Raw genomic sequence first — 22,475 nt, 5'->3', positions numbered from 1 at the left:
GGTACTTGTACTTGCGCAGATCTGCATTAAATGTCAGTGGAAACCACATTCAGAAGCATGTTGTTAATATGGTGCTTTAATAAGGAAATTTATTTTCTAATGTGATTCAAAATGTCACAGTTATTACCTCAATAATAGGTTTTTACACTACTCTTATTTCTTTGGGTAAATCTTCTGGCCTAAATTACATACATGGAAGGAAACACAATTTTAAAATGTAACATTCCTCCAAACTCTTGCATGAATATAAAAAATTTAAATAAAATTTGAATTTGTTTCATTTAGTTTTCATAGTCACCTGTGACAGTTAAGTGGCACTCTGCCAATTTTGCGTTGCAATAAAATACACGTAACCTGTTCTAGTTTAGCCAACACTGTAGAGTTGAAAAATTTTACTGGCAATTTTTGCTCATTCTGGGGCTAATAATTTACTTAGTAAACTACTTGTGTCTCTTTTATTTTGATTCTGCCTTTACCTTGCTCTTGTATCAGCTTGTTTAGCCATCTTATTATTCAGTAGAATGTCCATGAGTAGATATAGAAGTATTATTTTCATAGTAGTTAAAAATCATGACACAATAAAGGATGTGAATCCTTTCAAAACAATAAGATTTTATTTCAGTTTATCTTGCAATTAACCGAGGAAAAAAAAGCATAGTAGATGTGAAACTAGACACTATTCTCAAAAACACATTTTAGAGGATTATGTGTGTGTTTCCTTTTCCTGACTACCCTTGGGGAGCACGTCACCAGGGTGGATCAGATCTAGCCTTTGTAGGCAGTGGAAGGAGCCGTTGGATGGTACACTGGTACACTGAGTGTGGTTTGCTTCATGACTTCAGTGTTTGGTAAAGGATAGGGTTTGGAAAGAAAAAGTAAGTTAAAGTGAGGCTGGCCCGGTGGCGTAGTGGTTGGGTTTGCGCCCTCCGCTTTGGCGGCCCAGGGTTTGCGGGTTCGGATCCCAGGCGTGGACCTACACGCCACTTATCAAGCCATGCTGCAGCAGGTGTCCCACTTATAGGGTAGAGGAAGATGGGCACAGATGTTAGCCCAGGGCCAATCTTCCTCAGCAAAAAGAGGAGGATTGGAAACAAATGTTAGCTCAGGGCTAATCTTCCTCACCAAAAAAAAAAAAGAAAAGTAAGTTAAAGAGTTGACCAGACTGTCTGTTAAACTTTTCTCCCCATACAAAAGTCATGAATGTTTCTCTTCTGTCCAGATACTCTCTGCATTTAGTGACAAAGAACTAGCTGCATATGCGAAAGCAGGTGCTGTGGCAGAAGAGGCTCTAGGGGCCATCAAGACCGTGATAGCGTTTGGGGGCCAGAACAAAGAGCTGGAAAGGTCAGGAAGGTTCTTTGTCCACTAGTTCAAAGAACCCACTTTTACATTTTGTTGCTCACTGTTTTGTGGTGTGTGTTTACTACTTTTTCTAATGTTAACTCCTCCCCCACAAAATATAGGCGCCCTTTGCTGATGGCTGCGGTTTAATGTCAGACCCTAAAGCACGGTTTTGCCTTTGTGTTCCTTGGACTCCTTTGGCAGTCTGATGAAGCCTATGGACTCTCTTCTTAGCATATGATTTTAAATGCATAAAACAAAATACATAGAATTACAAAGGAAACCAATTGTATTGAAGTACAATTATCAAAATATTTTTAAGTTGTGATACGGTGAATATGTGCTTCTATTGTTAACATATTAAATAGTAAGAGCTAACTATGGGTCTAATAACTACTGTAATCCCAAAGTAGGGATATGGGTAAAAGATATTTTAAGATATTTGTATCAATTATAACATGATATGAAAATGATCTGGGATTTCTATTGGCAACGAAGTCACAGTTATTATTAATACTACAGCCGTTTGTTGCCTGCATTAATAATTAAAGGAAATGCTAAATTTCAGTTAGAGGTTAGTGAAAATAAATATGTGATTTTTTTCCCCATTCAAGTTCCTTGACCATGGATCCCAGGTCAAGTATACTTGCTTCCAAGGAAGTTGGTGTACAAGAACCTAAATGCCAGCACAAAGTCACTGATAAAGGCTACTCTGCTTTACTTAAATGTCCCCAACTGGTTTCGTTTAAATAATAACATCCCCTAATATTGTTGAAGTATGACTCCATGTAAAGTACTATTTTCTTTTGCTGTTCTATGGGACTCCTGATACCCACAACTCTTTGAAATAGAAATACTGTGGAAATTCTCCAGCATTAAAAGCAAAGTTTCCCTGATTCCCTCCATTTCACTTTCTATTCTTTAGCTCTCTTCAACACCACTGTTCCTGGTTCTCTAACCTCTTCCTTTTTCTCTCTCACTGTTGCTTCCTGTACACAATAGCCCACACAGGCCACACTAGCCTTCAGTTGGACCTCAGGATGTGAGTGTAATCATTACCTCTCCATTAGCTGCAGTAAGCAAGCCGCCTAAGCAAAGGTAATTACAGCATGTCCAGTATTGTCGCTGGAGCCTCCTCTCACATTGGGGCCGACGTAAATCTCCCCACACGCACCTTGAGGCCCAGCCACACAGGACTAATCACAGTGCTGGACGTGGCATGCTGGCTGTCTCCCCAGGGATGCAGCTCTGCTAAATGAATGCAGCCCAACGCTGAGGAAAGTACACTGAAGAGTTGAGTGCTTTAAGTAATTAAAAAGATAAACTTTTTGGTGGCAGCATATGATTTTTAAAAACTAATAAAGTCTTAACATCTCATTTGGTTTAACTAAAAAAAATCCCATGTTGTTTGTTTGTTGTTAGAAACAGAAACACCCTATTTTATATGATATTTCCCCCAAAGTCTCATTGAATATCCACTGGATTTTTTTCTGATTTTACAGAGCCAAAATTAAATTTTACACATTCTCTCTGCCTAGCATGGAAAAGTAGATTTAATTTAAATTGATGTAAAAAACATTGTAATTCAACGGAACCATTCTAGACATTTGTTCCTTTGTATCAAATCCTATGAGCCAGTAATATGAATTTTAATTACTATTCAAAAATGTGATAATACAATGAGCAATATTTGGGAAGAGATTAAATTCTAAAACAATAATAGTAATAATAATAGGAATGAGAATAATCAGATTTTGCCAACTATGTGCTAGCACTGTACTAACTACTTTCTATAATTATCTGTCAACCTCATAGTTATTTTGCAAAGTAGGCATTCTTAATTGCATTTTACAGATGATGAAACTAAAATCTAGAAAAATTGAGTAAGAACCCATATCCTATAAGTAGTGACCACTTTATAACCTTGTACCCTGGCTTGACAGTTGAAGGTCAGAATGATCAAAAAAGAAAACAAAACAAAAAACCAAAAACAAGCAAAGGCCTGAGTTTAAGTACAAGAACATGTAAAATTCCTGTCCCTCATCCAATGGGGCAACAGAAGAAGGATTTTCTTTTCTCTAGAGAAGAGAAATTGAGCTGTGTTAAGAATCTAACTGTTTTAAGAGTCCTGAATAACATTTACATTTTGGTGCCATTCGTGGTTGGCTTGGTTTCTCTCCTTTCCATCTTAACCTTAACTTATGATGCTAGCCATGAAGGTGATGGTGAAGCTCTTCTGGATCCCAGTGGTGAGAGTTCAATTCTGGAACAGCTACGAGAATATTTGTTGGACTGGTAGGGATCAAGGGAGATGGGTCCAGGCCAGTAAGGAGAAAGCTCAGATCAGTTCTAGTCCTGGCCGTTCCTAAACTGGTTCAGTTCCCAGGAAGCTGGGTCTCACCAGGGCTTTCTTACTTTGTTGACTTTGTTCCTTAAACCTCCAACTATACAGGAGGTGAATATGGCTCAAATTATGGAATGTTTTCTTATTTTAACATTTTCCCCTCATTTTCTGGTAGGTATCAGAAACATCTAGACAACGCCAAAACGATTGGAATTAAAAAAGCTATTTCAGCAAACATTTCCATGGGCATTGCCTTCCTGTTAATATACGCATCATATGCGCTGGCCTTCTGGTATGCATCTGCTCTAGTTATAGCAAAAGAATATACTATTGGAAATGCAATGACAGTAAGTAGTTTTTCTAATATTTATGAAGAATCTGAAAATATTCTTTATCCATCCACCTTTTCTTTTCTTTCATAGACCTTCTTTTTGAGGGATGAGCCATGATTATAGGCTTTTTTCTTTTGGTGAATCTTTGTTCCGTCCTGTGGGCGGAGCTGGCCTTCTTGAGTACACAAGGCATAATTATGAGCGGGGGCGAGAAAATAGCATGTAATTAGACCAATTGAGAAACATATACAACATATAAAAGGAAATAAAAATTGAATGACTTTGTGAATGAACAAATATGGATTGGAGCCATCCTCATTCTGCCCTGGAGGTTCATTATATAAGAAAGTAAACAGGGCCGGCCCCATGGCTTGGCGGTTAGGTGCTGCACACTCCGCTGCTGGCGCGGCCCAGGTTGGAATCCCGGGCGCACACTGACGCACCGCTTCTCCCGGCCATGCTGAGGCTGCGTCCCACATACAGCAACTAGAAGGATGTGCAGCTATGACATACAACTGTCTACTGGGGCTTTGGGGGGAGAAAAATAAATAAATAAAATCTTTAAAAAAAAAAAACTGCGATTGTATTATGTGTATTATTTGTAACCTTTTTTATAAACTATCAATATTTTGTGACCATCTTTCCATGTCAGTGACAATCAGAACAACATGTAACCATTCAAATAGCAATCTTTTAGAACCTGCAATTCCCTATCTTTCTAAACAGGGGATACTGAACACAATTTGGCCCTTTGATGATGACTTAGGACCGTCATAAAAATTAATCATTTCAAAATGTTTTCTAGAGTGGTATCTTCAGACTCCATTGAGGTGCTGAACGCTGTTTGGCTGGATGAGCTTTCGTAATTGCTGAGTCTGTTTTGTCTCATTTTGGTCTCCTTTCTGGTTGTTAGCTTAGAAGCTCTCCACCTTTTTTTGCTTCCTCATTTGATAAATTCTATGAAGAAGGGGATTGAATCCTGACTTTTCCATTCACTTTCTGTGATGAGTGTGTCCTCTCTGGCCTAGTCTCCTCGTTTGTAGTCTGTGGACAGTGACCTCTCCCTAGTTGGGCGGAGGGTAATGTCTACAATGCAGGGACCCAGCAACACCCTCTGCTAAAGGGCAAGAGCCCTGGTGCATTCACTTTATGACATCTATTTTGGTAGGAAAATAGATGTTTTTTGCTTTCTTACTGGTCTTTATCTGTATTGCAGATAGTGGATAGATATTCGAGGGATATTTGAGTCCTCGGTATGTGAAGTCTTATTGTTACTGCCTTCTGAGAAAAGGAAAACTATATGTAGAAGTTTCACCATGCCCAGGAGAAAGGAATAATTTCATTTATGTTTTTCTCAGTTAAGTTATGCTAATAATCTGGATTCCTGAAGCTATATTCTTGGCTTTTCCAAATCAGTTTATTTTCCTAGTGAAAAAAATGTGAAGGGAAATGTGTTCTTTTCTGTGCTATAGTACAGAACAATTGTGTAAAGGAATTATTAATCAGTGCGCACAGGTGTGATTTAGTGTTTTATAAAGTGTGAATTATTTTTATATTAAAAATCTTATCAAGGGGCCGGCCCGGTGGCGCAAGCGGTTGAGTGCGCGCGCTCCGCTGCGGCGGCCCGGGGTTCGCTGGTTCGGATCCCGGGCGCGCACCGACGCACTGCTTGGTAAGCCGTGCTGTGGCGGCGTCCCATATAAAGTGGAGGAAGATAGGCACCGATGTTAGCCCAGGGCCGTCTTCCTCAGCAAAAAAGGAGGAGGATTGGCGGATGTTAGCTCAGGGCTGATCTCCTCACAAAAAAAAAAAAAAAAAAAAAAAAAAAAAAAAAAAAAAAAATCTTATCAAAATATATGTGTAAAATTGTACTTTTCAGGAAAATTTCACGGGGCCAAAATCTACCACGTTTCACCTCGAACATTCTGTGTAATTCCGTGCATAGTTAGAGAAAATCATATAGGACTGAATAATAATACTGATGGAAGATGTTTCCCTCTGGTGGCATTAGCTTCAGGGTCAAGGAAATAGGTTTGAAAAATCTTTCTGACTGTGTAAATTCAGAAGAGCAACAAATAGTTTGGCAGTCTAGATAAAAAAATATTTTTGAGGTTGAAGAAATCCATTTGTGCAATAAAATGCCATATTAACCTTGTAAATTTTGCTAAAAAATTTTTAAAGGGATAAACTTAAACTCAGTATAAATATTGAGTATAGTATATATTTACTATACTTTTGTGTGTATATATATATATATACACACACAAAAAATATATATATATATTTTGTATAGTATATATTTCAGATAAATCATATTTGAGATGGTAATGGATGCCAGATGGGGCTTTTACATTTTTCTCATGTTCTTTTGCTCAGGTCTTTTTTTCAATCCTGATGGGAGCTTTCAGCATTGGACAGGCTGCTCCGTGTATTGATGCTTTTGCCAGTGCAAGAGGAGCAGCATATGTGATCTTCGATGTTATTGATAATGTGAGTCATTTATTATTTTAATGCTGAAAAATTCTTTGAGGCTTGGATAATTAAATCTGGCTTTAGGTTAAATATCATGTGAAAATTAATTATGTGAAGTTAACAACCTCTTCTTAGTAATGAATGAAACAAAATACCTCTTATTACTATTTCTAAAAGTTTTATATTATCTATATTATCTAATATCTATATTATCTAATATCTATATTATCTATATTATCTAAAAGTATTATATTATTTAAATAATATAATAACACTGATCTCGTTTTGGAAAACTGCATCTGCACTGGTGTCTTATTATTAGAATTCAGAGGAAAGAAGTTTGTCTACCTTGTTTTTCTCCTTTTCTTTTTCATTTTGTTGCCAGATTGAGAATATTATGATTTGTATACAGGATGAGTGGGTGGAAAAATTATTGGTCAGCCCAAAATTGACAGTATGTTTTGCTATGGGTTGCCCCCCTAGGAAAAAAAGATCATTGCATGTGTGATATGATTTTGAATCAAATATATTGAATAAGTTGTACTAACTGCAGTTAAATAAAGAAAATTTTGACATGTTAAAATGTGTCACTGCGTTTACACAGATAAAATGCAAAGTAGATAACTGAAATTTGATCTTTTTTTTTTTTTTTTTTTTTGCTGAGGAAGATTGTCTTTGAGCTAACATCTGTGCCAGTCTTCCTCTATTTTGTATGTGGGTTGCTGCTACAGTGTGGCTGATGAGTGGTGTAGGTCCGAGCATAGGATCTGAAGCTGCAAACCCAGGCCGCCGGAGCAGAGTGCAGTAAACTTAACCACTACGCCGTGGGGCCAGCCCCTGAAATTTGATCATTTAATCCAAGCAGTTCCTCCTGTTTCATTGATCTAAGTCATGAGAAAATTGCTCGGCTTCTAAATACATTGAAAGTTTACATTGATTCTAAATAACTTGGCTCTAACCAATTGTTCAGTCAGTCTTCTCAACCCAATCCATTACATTTATTGTTTAGGAGCAAGCTAATTTTCACTAAATGCTGAAATGCCTGGCTATATCAATTATAGTGTGTTTTGTTATTACAGTTGTATAAATATGCATATCTGACTATTTAGAAACTTTATGAGGCTATACCAAAAACTTAAAGTGAAATATTGTATGAATGAAATGAATATATCCTTTATGTACTATTCAGGAAAACCCTGTTTTCTGAGAAAATATTTCTTAAACACACACACACAATCTTCACCTTGGTTTCTCTCTCATGTGAGGAAGATTATGCCATTCCAGGTCCTATTTTTGGAATTTGCTGATTCATATACCTTGAAAATGTAATTGTTTGTCCTATGATGGAATAGTCATTGAATTTTTTTTTTATTTAGAATCCTAAAATTGACAGTTTTTCAGAGAGAGGACACAAACCAGACAACATCAATGGGAATTTGGAGTTCAATGATGTTCACTTCTCTTATCCAGCTCGAGCTAATGTCAAGGTACTATAAGTAATATTTATAGAAATTCCTAACTCAGATTGATTATTTAATCATCTTAAAGAATCTAAAGTCTCTATTATTTTGATGTTTATATGCTTTTTCTTTTTGGGATTATGGTCCCTCATTTGTTACTTTTTTTCAAATTTAAAATTGAATCAAATTACTCCCCTTTTAGGGCTTTGTTGTGAGGTGTGTTCTTTTTCTCTCTTTTCCCTCACAGATCTTGAAGGGCCTCAACCTGAAGGTTCAGAGTGGGCAGATGGTGGCCCTGGTTGGGAACAGCGGCTCTGGGAAAAGCACAATAGTCCAGCTGATACAGAGGCTCTATGACCCTGATGAGGGTATGGTAAGTGGGAAGAACCAAGTCCTCCGGAGTTGGAAGCTGGGTACCAATTAGCCCTTTGAAATTGTTTTTTTAGTAACAAATTTGCATGTGAATCTAATTTTGGTAAAAGGGCTACAGAATTGCAGTGCATCTGGCTAATGCATTCAGACCCTTGGGCTTGTTTAACAGAAGAATTCAAGATGATAAAAGCCAACGAAGCTAGACAACACTCTCTTTTGTTCCAACTAAGCTTTTCTTACCCACTAAATCACTGGAAAACAGTCATCCAAACCAGTGAGAAGATTTTTTCCAATGAGTTATTGGGTTTGGTCAAAAATGTGCCCTATAGCAATTGTTGACAACCTGGTAATCAGGGTTACAAGAAATCTTAGGATAATAACTAAATTCATCAAAGACAGTTGAGTTTTCTTAAATGTTGTAATGTCTGAAAGGAGAAATGGGATAGTCTCTGAAGAAACTTCCAGGAATATGGGGGACAGTAATAACTTAGGGTATATTTTTTTGCCTTTTAAAAATTTTGTTATAAATTCAAACTTACAGAAAAGTTGCAAGTAGGGAACTCACATATACGCTTCACCTAGATTTACTAATTGTTTATATTTGACCCACTTGCTTTATTGTCCTCTCTCTCTCTCCATACATGCGTGTATAACACACACACACACATACGTGTGTATTTTTTTCTGAATCTTTTTTTTTTTTTTGTGAGGAAGATCAGCCCTGAGCTAACATCTGCCAATCCTCCTCTTTTTTTGCTGAGGAAGACTGGCCCTGGGCTAACATCCATGCCTATCTTCCTCTACTTTATATGGAACGCTGCCACAGCATGGCTTGACAAGCAGTGCATCGGTTCGCACCCGGGATCCGAACTGGCAAACCCCGGGCCGCCACAGCGGAGCGCGCGTGCTTAACCGCTTGTGCCACTGGGCCGGCCCCTAGAGGGTGATTTTTTCAACCTTTACTCAGCAAATAATAAATGCCCAACATACACCAGTCATTGTACAGGTAAGGAATTGTTATCAGAGAAGAAAAAATAAATTATACTCTTCCGCTGGGTAATTCTCTACTTTTGTAATGATTGTCCTTCAATGTTCCTTGAAGGAAACTAAGTGTCCAGCAGGTGACAAATGTTAAAGTAAATTATGGTATATTACATATAGTAAAATATCATAATGCCATCAAAATGACCTGTAGACTAGGTAGGTAAGTGGACATTTTTATTCAAATTTAATAGTGGTAAGCAAATATAATAGTATGCCAAAAATATATAACCCCAATTGTTTATGGAGAGTAGTCTATCCATGAAAAAACTGTATATGTAAGATAATAAATATCAAAAGAGAGCGTATACTTTTTATTTTTATTCTTGCACATTGCTGTTTATTTCCAATTCTCATTTTTAACCACTGAAATAAGTTAAATATTAGCTAAGACTTTTTCGTAACAAATTAGAGAGTCTTGATGCTTTAGATATCAGATGGCTTAAAATATTTAATAGAAATATCTCTTTCTTTCAGATTAACATTGATGGGCAGGATATTAGGACCTTTAATGTAAGATATCTGCGGGAAATAATTGGAGTGGTGAGTCAGGAGCCAGTGCTATTTTCTACCACAATTGCTGAAAATATTCGTTATGGCCGAGATGTAACCATGGATGAGATCAAGAGGGCTGTCAAAGAAGCCAACGCCTATGAGTTTATCATGAAATTACCACAGGTAAAGGCTCTGTCAATGTGGTTGCCCTCGAAATTAGAATTTCACCTCATGCAACTGAATTCTTTCTTCAAAGGTTAAGCTAATAACGGTTGAGATGGAAAGTTGTCTAACTTTGCTAGGTAAGTACCTTGAATTATTCAGCTGGAGGTTTAAGGTACATGAGTCATAAAATTTTATACAGAATATGTGTTAGTAGTTTTTAGAATTCAGTATTCATTCACTTATATTAAAATTTATGACTCATTGTGATATCAAACTGAAGCTCCATGTTGTCTTCATGAATTTCTAGATCCATAGCCTTTTCTGTTTAAAATACTTCAAGAACTCCTCCATCTTTCCTATTGCAGAAATTTGACACCCTGGTTGGAGAGAGAGGGGCCCAGCTGAGTGGTGGACAGAAGCAGAGAATCGCCATCGCACGAGCCCTGGTTCGTAACCCCAAGATCCTCCTGCTGGACGAGGCCACATCAGCCTTGGACACTGAGAGTGAAGCTGAGGTACAGGCAGCTCTGGACAAGGTCAGTAGACCCTCAACACCTGAAGGACCAGTGAATCAAAACTTTATTGAAAATTTTTGCCAATACTTTGTGAGTCTAGGTTGAAAAACATAAACATAAGAGCAAGTGAAGCTCTGTCGTGGGGCTTTACTGATTTCTCCTTTCTGTCAGCTTGCGTAGCAGAGAGAGGTGGACAGCACATTAACGGCTTTCTTGACCAAGGTGCAGTGAGCCACATCCAGGCCAATGCAATGAGCCACTTAGCTTTGTTTTTTCTCACACACAGTTGTTGTCAAAAGTAGTTGTGTTAAAATGTACAAAGAAAAATCTAGTTACCTAGACACTGGTCCAGCTGAAAAACAGTTCAAAATAGTTGCTTTATTTTGTAGGCAGTAACATCATCTTCATCTATTCACAAAGGCGAATGGATGCTTTTCTGGAAATAAAATTCAACTTGTGTGTTTGTCTAAGCATATAAATAAGCAACACATTTTAAGGATGCAGAACTCCCATGCCCAGCTCAGATATTTCAAAATCTCTCATTATCATTGTTGCTAAGCTGAAGCTTCACAGGAGGAACATTATCTTGGGACACTTTCAGCGTCAGTGCTGATGTCATCTGTAGTAAGACCACAGTATAAAAACCAGAGTCAGATGACACCGTATAAATGGGTTTCAAACATATAAATATCATAGGTATATTTGATTTGGGAAAGTTTAGTAATAAAATGTGCAAGTTCCTTAACAGATTCTATCCAAATTATCTCTTGCAATTATAGAGACAAGCTGTATGAACCTTATTTTCTCAGGAAAATTTATACCTGAATCCTAAGTAAACACGACTGCCTTCTGTGCTGTAAACTGCAGTTAATCAGTGCTTCCTGGTTCATCAGATTAATATTTGGCTTATCTTATATAATTTAATTTAATAATGACTAATGAGACGATGATAATTATTCCTCACAAATTCTTGCACTGAATTATATTGCTTCCATGTATGTTAAATCATAATATTAAAGAACCAAAATATAATATTTATGAGACTGGTATTTGATTGGTTAATTAGAAAGTGACAAAGCAGGAAATCATAAAAAAACAATACATGCAACAATTTTAACTTAAAACATATAAATGGACATTCATGTGTTGACATAGACTTTTTAGGGTAAAGTCAGGTAAGATAAGAGAGATATTTATAAGAAAAGAAAGTCCCATTCAGCCCTAGGGCCCAGGTCCCCATCCTTTCTGGGATACAAATATTCAGTATATTAGCCCTTGCTGAGCTAAAAGAACAGAATTATTGGACATGTTGTTTTTCATAATATAGATCTTGTCAGAGAAATTGTAGCCTTGCAATTTTTAATTCATATTTGGACAAGTTACTTCACTCAATTTTAGCAATTTGTGTTTTGTATGATTGTGGCCCACTCCTCAGTTAATAACCTTTTACATATCAACTGTAAAAACAGCTGACGAATCACTCATAATTTTTTAAAATCCCCAAGAAAAGCCATTGGCAGCTTGGGGTGGTGATTAAGAGCACAGGCTTTAGTGCTAGACAGGCTGACGCTGGAGTCCTGGCTCTGTCACTTTCTAGCTGCGTGACCTTGGGCAAATTAACTAACTTCTCTAAGCCTGAGATACTGCAGAAGTAATGAGGGTGGGGAGAGGAAAGTAGAGAAATAATGTCATAGGATTATTGAAAAGATTAAACAAAGTACTGCATATAAAGTTATTAGCAAATGCCTGGCACACAGAAAACGGTATTGTTAGCTGCTGCTATTGTTATGGTGATTACCATTATCATGATTATTATTAATTTTATTGATTGCTCAATCGGTTACCTATTGCTACATAACAAACCATCCCAAATAAAGACTTAAAACAATAATTCTGTAGATTGGCTGCGTGGATCTTCTGCTGTTTTCACTTGAGCATATGGCTGCATTTACCTGGAGGGTTGACTTAGCTAAAATGGTCCCAGATGACCTCACTCATGTGCTGGCTGTTGGCTGGGCATCTCATGTAGCTTCTCACCCTCATGCGCTACAATAGGCTAACCTGGCCTCCTTATACAGAAATCTCAGCTATAAGAAGCTATAAGACATCTAGAGGCTTAGACTCCAGAACTCATACAATGTCACTTTCATCACATTCTGTGGGTCACAGCAAGTCACAAGGCTAGCCCAGACTGAAGAAGTCAGGAAAGAGATTCCACCTCTTAATAGGTGAGCTGTAAAGAATCTGGGATCATATTTAATCTTCCACAACACACTCCCTGCCACAATTATTTACATTTCTCCCATGTGCAAGATAAATTCACCTCTTCCCAAGACTCTCAAAATTTTCACAGAGTTATGACCTCAGGCTCAAAGTCCAGTATCTGAAGATCTGTATGTGGTCCAGACATGGATGAGATTCTTCGTGTTAAGCTCATCTTGATCCAGAGACCTCTGAACTAAAGAGATAAGTTATCTTCCACACATACACCCAACATATAATGGTGATGCAAGGACAGGATAATCATAATAGACACTCTTGTTCAAAAAGGATAACAGGAAGCACATAGCAGTTACTGGTTCATAACAGTTCTGAAATGCAGTCAGGTACACGTTGCTAATTACCCCACTGCTCCAGGGAAAGGGAATGTTCCTTGATTAAGGCCCAATTCTGCCCCCTAGTAGTGGGTTCCTTAGTCCATTGTTCTCCTTGGTTCTGGGCTCCACCCTCTGGGCTCCCGGATCCTCCCTCTGAGAAGTCTTACCTTTTCCTTAAAAAATGGCGTATGTTTGCAGCTGAGTCGCTTTCTCAGCATGCTTTCTGCTCATAGAAGTTTAGGACCCAGAGGCCTCTTTACGTTTTGAATTTTCTCAACCTCTTTTAGACCAAGCCGATGGACTCTCTTAAAGACTTTGTGAGTTTGCTTAGAATTTGACTGTGGTTCACTCAAGCCCAAAAAGCTACATCTATAATTTTTTTCAAGACAAGCCTCTCTCTACTTTGGGGTGCATGTGAAGCTGCCATGAGAAAACTCTTAATTAAGAGTCTTAGAAGCCCTTTTATATAGCTGAGACTGTCTACTAGAATCTGCCTTAAATCTTTCAGAAATTTTAACAAAAAACTTACACCCACACCCTGATTTGATCCTCATTTCACTGGATGACTAACAATTCATTTTCCAACCCAGCAGTACTGGGTCTTCTATGTTGCCTCTAAATTCATGTTGCTAACCAAATAGCTCCTTCTTTAGCTCATCATTCTCTTCCCAAACCTTATCATATACAGCCAGCAGAATCCAGTTGGCACTTTCAACATTCTGTTTAGAGATCTCTGGAATCTCCTTAGCCAGATGTACAAGTTCATTAGCTAAAATATCTTTCTTCCAATAATTGGAAACATTCTTTCCAATTATTCCAAGGTTCCATAACACAGGTCACCATCTTTCTAGCCTCCAATAACAATTTCCTTACTTCTCTTTCAGTCTCCGCTAATAATATCATCACTTCCCTTCCAGCCACTGTCTACCACTCAGATCTCAGTCCCAAAACCAATGTCACATGTTTTAGATTTTTGTTACAATAGCATCCCAATCTAATTACCAATTTCCTTATCAGTTGCTTTAAGCCAAAACTTAATGAGTTGGCTGGTGTGGTTCCTCTGTTGATTTTGACTAGTCTCACTCAGGCAGCTACTTTCATCTCCGAGTCAGCTGGGCTGAAATGTTCAAAATGGCCTCCCTCATGTGCCTGGCAGTTGGTGATGGCCATTGCCTGAGGCAGCTCGGTTCTCCTCCATGAGGCTTCTCATCCTCCAGTAGACTAGACAGGCTTCCTTTCACTGTGGTTTTGAGGTAGCATTCAAAGACAGCAAACACACAAGCTGTAAGGCCTCTTGAAGCCTAGGCTTTGGAAATTGCAAAAGCATCAATTCCTTCACATTCTTTTGGTCAAAACAAGTCAAAAGGCCTGCCCAGATTTAAGGAGGTGGAGAAATAGACTCCTCCTCTGGATAGGAGTAGATGCAAAGTGTTTGTGGCCATGTTTAATCTACCATAGTTGCTATGAATAGTTTATAATCTACCTAATTGACTCCATACTTTGCAGGATAACTAAACTGATGTATTTTGCAGACAATAAACCATTTCTTTAAAAGGGGAATCCTTTATTACTGCACCCCCCACAACGATACTAGTCAGCCAATTGGCCAGTCATTCTAAGTTACAAACCAACTTTCTTTTAACAATGAAAAGATGAATTTTGTAATTTATCTTTCCTCTGAGGAGCATAAGGATGTACCACTATTATACCTATTGTTATTCCTCTCTGATTCCCTATCCTGGAAGAAAAATATTTTCCTTTTGTGGATCCTTTATACATTTATCAGTACCTCTTGTGTGGCACCAACTTATTGTAGTTAGCTATTTATTTATATGCTTTCTCTCTCCTAGAAAGAATAAACCTCTTAAGAGGCGGAATTAATAAATGGTTCATGTTTGTATCTGTATAATGCTTAATCCAGTGCCTTGCATATAATACAGCCTAAATAAATATTTACTGAATTGATTGCCATGGTCCAGCCCATTGAGATAATACATGTCTATATTTAAAAAAAAAAAATTTGAATGACCATATCAGCTTTTCACTCAATAGATAACAACTATTTATCAAAATAAATAATAGGTTTTTCAAAATAATATCTTAAAATACCACCTCACGCCTGTTAGAATGGCTATAATCACCAAGACAAAAAACAACAAGTGTTGGAGAGTATGTGGAGAAACAGGAACCCTCATACACAGCTGGTGGGAATGCAAACTGGTGCAGCCTCTATGGAAAACGGTATGGAGATTCCTCAAAGAATTAAAAATAGAGATGCGCTATGACCCAGCCATCCCACTACTGGGAATCTATCCAACGAACCTGAAATCAACAATCCAAAGAGGCTTATGCACCCCTATGTTCGTTGCAGCGTTATTCACCATAGCCAAGAAGTGGAAGCAACCCAAGTGTCCCTCGTCTGACCATTGGATTAAGAAAATGTGGTATATATATACAATGGAATACTACTCAGCCATAAAAAAAGACAAAATCATCCCATTTGCAACAACATGGATGGGCCTGAAGCGTATTATGTTAAGTGAAATAAGCCAGAAAGAGAAAGACAAACACTGTATGATCTCACTCATATGTGGAATATAAACCAACACGTGGGCAGAGAAAACTGTACTGTGGTTACCAGGGGCAGTGGGGGTGGGGGCTTGGCAGAAGGGGTGAAGGGAGTCATATATATGGTGATGGACAAACAAAAATGCAAAACCCAAAATTTCACAATGTTAAAAACCATTAAAACATCAATTAAAAAAAAAAAGATCTTAAAGAAGAATACAAAAGCAGATTTGCCATTTTGATTTTTTAAAGAAAGTCAATAATCACAATGCATCATACCTACATGCACTCTTCTACTCATAGTGTTACCATCTTGGAGCGGCAAGAAAAGAACCAAAAGAGAGCCTCCATGCTGAGTTTATGAAATAATTCCAAAAGGTTTCATTTTATACTTTGTTTTTTTCAGAAGTTCCAGAAAGGCTAATGGATTAGTACTCCCTTTGTTTGGGCCTGCCTTTCCTCCCTGCACATCTGAAATTAGTAGCAGGTCCAAATTTCTTAATAATTGGTGTCCTTGAATCTAGGATATTTATTTGCCAATGTCTTGTTGTCACTGGGGTGTCTTAGAGCTCTGAAAAAGAATCTCTTTGTGTCAAATCTCTACTCTGGCCAAAATTTCTTGGTCAAGAGTGACAGCTGCTGACTTTTAAATTCACAAATACATACTTCGTTTCTCCTGCACACCAGTCATTCACTTACAAGTCTAATCTCAATTCCTCTGTTTCTTTATGTTGACATAGCATCAACCTATTATTATCATAATGATAACACAGTCACTGTTAGCAATTTACTCATCACTATTACTATCATGAATATAATTAGATTGATCAAAGTATTTCCTATATGCCTTATCATACATGGACCAAGCCGTCCTACTTCCACATCAGTAAATATTTGTGAATGCTTCTTTGGGGCTTACATACTAAAAATCAAAGAACAGTCTTAAATGTTGTCCAATAGAGATGTGCTCTAGTCTCTTCTTTATGGTTTAACCCTTTTATATATATATATTTTTTTCCTTTGTTGAGGAAGATTAGCCCTGAGCTAACATCTGTTGCCGATCATCCTCTTTTTGCTGAGGAAGATTGGCCCTGAGCTAACATCTGTGCCCATCTTCCTCTATCATATATGGGATGTCTGCCACAGCATGGCTTGATAAGTGGTGCGTAGGTCCGCACCCAGAATCCGAACCCCCGAACCCCAGGTCGCCAAAGTGAAATGTGCGAACTTAACCACTGCACCACTGGGCTGGCCCCCTTAACTCTTTTATATTTGTTTAAACACAGTTAATTCATCTGATTATTGTAGTGTAAGGACTGAAGTAGAAAGACCACATTATTTTTTTCCAGGCAACTACACAACTGGCTCAATACTATTTATTGTATAGTCCTCCTTTTCTCTACTGATAGAGAATGCCATATTTATCATATACTAATTCTTAAATGTTTTATATCTACTTCTGGGTTCTCTATTTTGTTCTATTGATCAAATGCCTATTCATGTGATAGCTTCCCCTGGATTTTACTATGTTAATCGCTATAGCTTTTTATTTTGTAATATCTGGTGGAGATATTCCTCTCTCATTAACTTCTTTTTCAGAATTTTCATGGCTTCTCTTTTTTAAAAAATTGAGATGTAATGCATATACCATAAAGTTCACCCTTTTAAAATGTACAAGTCATTGGTTTTTAGTATAGTCACAAGATTTTTGACCTTCACCACTATCTAATTGCAGAATATTTTCATCATCCCAAAAAGAAACCTCGTACCCCTTTAGCAGCCACTCCCCATTCCACACTCACCTTAGCCCTTGGCAACCACTAATCTACTTTCTGTCTCCATGGATTTGCTCATTCTGGACATTTCATACAATGTCTGGTCTTTTGTGACTGGCTTCTTTCACTTAGTATAATGTTTTTAAGGTTCATCCATGTTGAAACATGAGTCAGGATATCATTCCTTTTTATGACCCAATAATATTCCATTGTATGGATATACCACATTGTGTTTATCCTTTGATCAAATGATGAACATTTGGATTGTTCCCACTTTCTGGCTATTATGAATCTAGCTTCTCATTTTCAATTTATATTTTTAACCACTTTGGTGACTTAAGCTATACTCTAATAACCATCCTAACGATGTGGTTTTATTGCCTCAGAGTAGGAATGGTCTTAAGAAGCTATTAGCCTGATAGGGCTAATGAGTATCAAAAACAGTAACCACTATTAATGACATAACATGAGTAATTTGATGAGTATTTTCAAGGGTTTAAATGCCCATTCATAAACCCACAAAGCCAACATGTGAGTTCACTGAACCACTTAGAGGAGTGATTTGTAGATTTTAGATGCAAAAATATCACCTGGGGCACTTATTAAAAATCAAAGTTTACTGGCCCCAATCCAGAGACTGTGATTCAGATGATCTTTGAACCGTTCAGATCTCCAAGGTACATTTTCACCTAAACTCCCTGCACCAAGTCCATCAGAATTACGGTTAGAATCAGATACTTCCAAAGAAACCCTACAGAAGTGCTCTGGAGAAGGCTGTATGTGGCAACAACTCCCCCAACACGTTTCTCCTAATGTCTCTAACATATTACATAAGTCAGAACTAGAGCCCCTTAGACAAGTACGAAAACACTTGAGAAGGGCCAAACTTTTTCTTGTTTTTCTTGAGTAAACACTGACACTACTGTAGGCTTCCAGAGTTATCTGTCCTCATCCTGAAGGGATTGGCCTCCTGCCTGGTCCAGAACCCATCTCACTTAAACCTTTCATAGAGGGGAGGTTTGTGCCCTAACCACATGGAGTGTGTAAGCTACTCTCTCATCTACCACAAGCACGTCCATCCAAGTGCTTAATTGTGCATGTTAATTAACAGTGCAACGACCTTGTAACCCTGCTGCCCCACATGTTTGTCTTTTTCTCCATTAGGCCAGAGAAGGCCGGACCACCATTGTGATAGCACACCGATTGTCTACAATCCGAAATGCAGATGTCATCACCGGGCTTGAGGATGGAGTCATCGTGGAGCAAGGAAGCCACAGCGAACTGATGAAGAAGGAAGGGGTGTACTTCAAGCTTGTCAACATGCAGGTATCTGCTTCCCAGGAAATTTTTCTGCTGTTTGCTCCTCAATATAGTATTCTTCAGATTAGTAAAATATCACGCAGCTAATGAGATATAAGAAGTATTCTGAGAAATATAATTATACTGAGAAATAAATTATATATACTGAGAAATAAATTATACTGAGAAATAAGAAGTATTCAAGAAGATGCCTAAAAGTATACATCTGAGACTTTAATTCAGAATCAGTGAAATAATCCTGAAAGAGGGAAAGGCAAGGGAGGAGGAAAATAAAGGAAAATGCCAAAACCATTTTGAATTTATTCCTTAGGACAGAGATTCTTAATTGCCTGGGGAATGTGTTCAAACTAACTGGTTCTTTCCACCCTAAGATTAGGGGTGATCACAGCGGTGGTAGGAGTAAGAGGGTAATGCCAGGATCTCCAGTGGTTAGGGGAGGTCCTACGTGTTTTTATAATGCTTCCTAGATGATCCTAATAAAACCAAGAGGAGGATTCCTGGCTCTAGGAAGTGAATAGTTTGGTTTGCTTAAAAAAAGAAAATCATTCATTCTAGTTCCTAAAACAGGTGATATTGATAATTATTGGTTTGTCTTATTATTGAACAAGACGTTTTATTGTGCTTGCTTGAGCAACTTTGCAAAATAAAAAAACTTAAAAATTTTTTTCTGTAAACGTGATTCTTATATTTGTAAAAGTATATACATTTGCTTTGATATAACTGTAACTAGTATGTACCTACATATTTTTGTTCCTTTTTTCCTTAACATTTCAGATATACATCATTTAAATACTATCATTTTAATGGGTGCTCAGCAGTCCATTATATTAATGTGTAATAAATTGCTTAGTCATTTCTCTAAAGTTGGATACTTGGTTTGTTTCCCATATTTCTCTGTTCTAAATATTGCCCTTTGGGAGCATGTGTGGGTCAAAAAAAGTTAAGTCAAAAATTTTCTTGGTTTTCTGACAAGTAACTTAACTCCTCTGAGCCTCAGTTTCCACATTTGAAATACTAAACCGACCATGCAAGGTTGTTATAAGGTTAAGAAATAAGCACCTGTGGGGCTGGCTCGGTGGCGCAGTGGTTAAGTGTGCGCGCTCCACTTCGGGGGCCCGGGGTTTGCAGGTTCGGATCCCGGGTGCGCACTGACACACCGCTTGTCACGGCAGACTGTGGCGGCGTCCCATATAAGGTAGAGGAAGATGGGTATCAATGTTAGCCCAGGGACAATATTCCTCAGCAAAAAGAGGAGGATTGGCATTGGATGTTAGCTCAGAGCTGATCTTCCTCACCAAAAAAAAAAAAGAAAGAAGCACCCGAATATACTAAAAGAACACTTTAAAAGGGTGAATTTTATAAGTTAATGTCTCAATAATGCTGTTATTTAATTTTAAAAAAGAAGCACCTGACACAAAATAGATGCATGATAAGTTACAGTTATTGAAAATTACCAAGTCCCCAAAGTGAAAACATCAAATGAAATGGTAGAAAGTTTTATAACTCTTGCTTCAGTTTGCCAGGGAATGTTCGTTCTCCACCAGGAGGGGATTAATCATAGTGTCTTTGCTTCCGTGTGGCTTAACCATCATAGGTCTCTATCATTTCACTGGTTAAAATATATATATAGTGTTACTTTAATTCAGTTTTAGTTTCCATTTCATTAATGGTTATTAAGGCTCTGCGGTTTACCTATGGTGAGATGTTGGGTCTTCGGATGAGGTAACCACTTCCTCTGCTGGCTGGCCTATTTCTGTGCCTCTGAAAGAAGGACCTTCCACTCCCATCGGAGCTTAGGCTGGGAGACTGCCAAAGGGATAAGGACAGCTTTGACCTTTCTATATCATATTTCCTAAGCTTTCTCTCCTAGGAAAAGTTGTATGATTAAAGACTGAACAGTGGCCTGGTGTGATAGAAAGGGCCTGTCACCAGCCAAGCAATGGCTTCGGGCAAGTCGTTGGCTTTCGGTGTCCTCATTCTTAAATGAGCAGGGCCTGCACTAAGACCACCACAGATGTTTACCAGCTCTGGCATTCTATATTCTTAGGCCCTTTGAACTTCTCCAGCTTGGTACCCACACCTTTCCCGTTTCTGATTTGGGTTTTGCCTCACCTTTTACTTATTGGTACTGTTGGAGAGATGGAGGAAAGAGCCCCAGTGAGCCAGGGAGTTCACTAATGCTCAGGCTAATGCTTCTTCCTTTTCCTCAAACTCCGAAGACCAACCTAATGTTAATACAACCTTTTCTTGGTTTTATTTCTAAGCAGAATAATCACTGCTTTTCCATTAGGTAGACTATTGGCTCTTAGTTGTTTCTTTTAAATGTCTCAATTTTTTTCTGATTTAAATGTAATGCAGTCTTATTTTTTAAAATCCAAGCATTTAAAAAAATCCACACATGAGTATCTTAGAAATTTGAAAGTCCCCCATAATACAGACTCCTGCTAATAACCACTGACAGCCATTTAGTGTTTATTTTTCATCTTTGATAGCCTAAAAGAGCTAAATAGTATCTCCAGATTTCTGTAATTATTCGTGAGATTGAGCATCTTTTCTCAAATTCCTTGGCCATTTGTATTTTTTCCTCTGTGAAGGAATCTGTTCATATATTAGGTCTTTTTTCCGTTGGGTTGTTTATAATATTCTTATTGATTTATAAGAAGTCCTTGCATAAAAAGGAAATATGCTCTTCTCTTGCATGTATTAGAAATATTCTTTCCTGCTTTGTTCTTTCAATTTCATTTTGTTATTTGTTTGGCTGCCGTAAAAAAGCTTTAAAATTGTATGTAATTAGATTATTTTTTTCTTCCCTGTCTTCAGGATTTGGGGTTGTTCTTAGAAAGGATATTCACCCATATTTCCTTTCAACATTTATTGTTTTACTTTTTACAATTAAATATTTGAGCCAGCTGAAGTATATTCAGGTATAAGAAATGAGAGATTTTGGTTTTAAATATACTTAAAAAAAATTTTTTTTTAAATTTTTGGTGAGGAAGATTAGTCCTGAGCTAACGTCTGTTGCCTATCCTCCTCTTTTTGCTGAGGAAGATTGGCCCTGGGCTAACATCTGTGCCCATCTTCCTCTACTTTATATGTGGGACGCATGCCACAGCATGACTTGATAAGCGGTGCATAGGTCTGCACCGGGATCCAAACCTGTGAACCCCAGGCCGCCGAAGCAGAGCAAGCGAACTTAACCACTATGCCACCGGGCCAGCCCCTAAATATACTTATCACATGTGAAAAGTGGCCATTTTGGCTTTGTAGCTCAGTGACCTCAGCACCCAGTAAATGAGGGCTTTTAAGTAAGGCACAGAAAAAATATTATGAGAGAGAGGGAAAATCAGAGGTAATGTTCATTTGGTCATAGGAGAAGGCTAGAATCAGAACAAGTTTAATGGAAAAATTGTCTATTGAGATGGACCCCTTGATAGCATGGATGAGATTACAAAATGAAGAAAAGATAAGGGGAGGCGTTTGTAAGAGGTGGTCCAGTTTGACTTGCCGTGAGCTAGATTTTTGGGGAGCCAGGCTTGAGCATGTGGTGGGGAGTTGTGGACGATATTTGAGCTGGGATGTGATTTGAGCAGAGCTGCCCTTTAGGAAAATGAATCTGGTAGCTGTGTGGGAGTGGATGGAAGTGAGGAGGCAGGGATCAGTTACAAGACTAAGTCTTTA

At 37.9% G+C, this 22,475-nt stretch overlaps 1 protein-coding gene across 3 annotated transcripts in view; it reads left to right on the top strand.

Moving 5' to 3' along the window:
* Window positions 1–22,475, top strand: part of ABCB4 (ATP binding cassette subfamily B member 4) — a 65,139-nt gene that overhangs the window by 16,140 nt on the left and 26,524 nt on the right. For 2 of the 3 annotated variants that reach the window (XM_058524751.1, XM_058524741.1), the window contains 8 exons: window positions 1,220–1,344; window positions 3,861–4,032; window positions 6,394–6,507; window positions 7,866–7,976; window positions 8,197–8,322; window positions 9,840–10,040; window positions 10,388–10,558; window positions 18,642–18,803. In XM_058524751.1, the coding sequence (XP_058380734.1) occupies window positions 1,220–1,344; window positions 3,861–4,032; window positions 6,394–6,507; window positions 7,866–7,976; window positions 8,197–8,322; window positions 9,840–10,040; window positions 10,388–10,558; window positions 18,642–18,803 (1,182 nt within the window). Of the gene's footprint in view, window positions 1–1,219; window positions 1,345–3,860; window positions 4,033–6,393; window positions 6,508–7,865; window positions 7,977–8,196; window positions 8,323–9,839; window positions 10,041–10,387; window positions 10,559–12,890; window positions 13,890–18,641; window positions 18,804–22,475 lie in introns of those variants that run through there. The other variant, XM_058524747.1, reaches the window with a different exon arrangement.

Source organism: Diceros bicornis, chromosome 3, assembly GCF_020826845.1.
Source record: "Diceros bicornis minor isolate mBicDic1 chromosome 3, mDicBic1.mat.cur, whole genome shotgun sequence".
In the NCBI taxonomy this organism is placed as follows: domain Eukaryota; kingdom Metazoa; phylum Chordata; class Mammalia; order Perissodactyla; family Rhinocerotidae; genus Diceros; species Diceros bicornis.
Note: the sequence above shows the minus strand (reverse complement) of the source record. Positions and strands in the feature narration are given on the sequence as shown.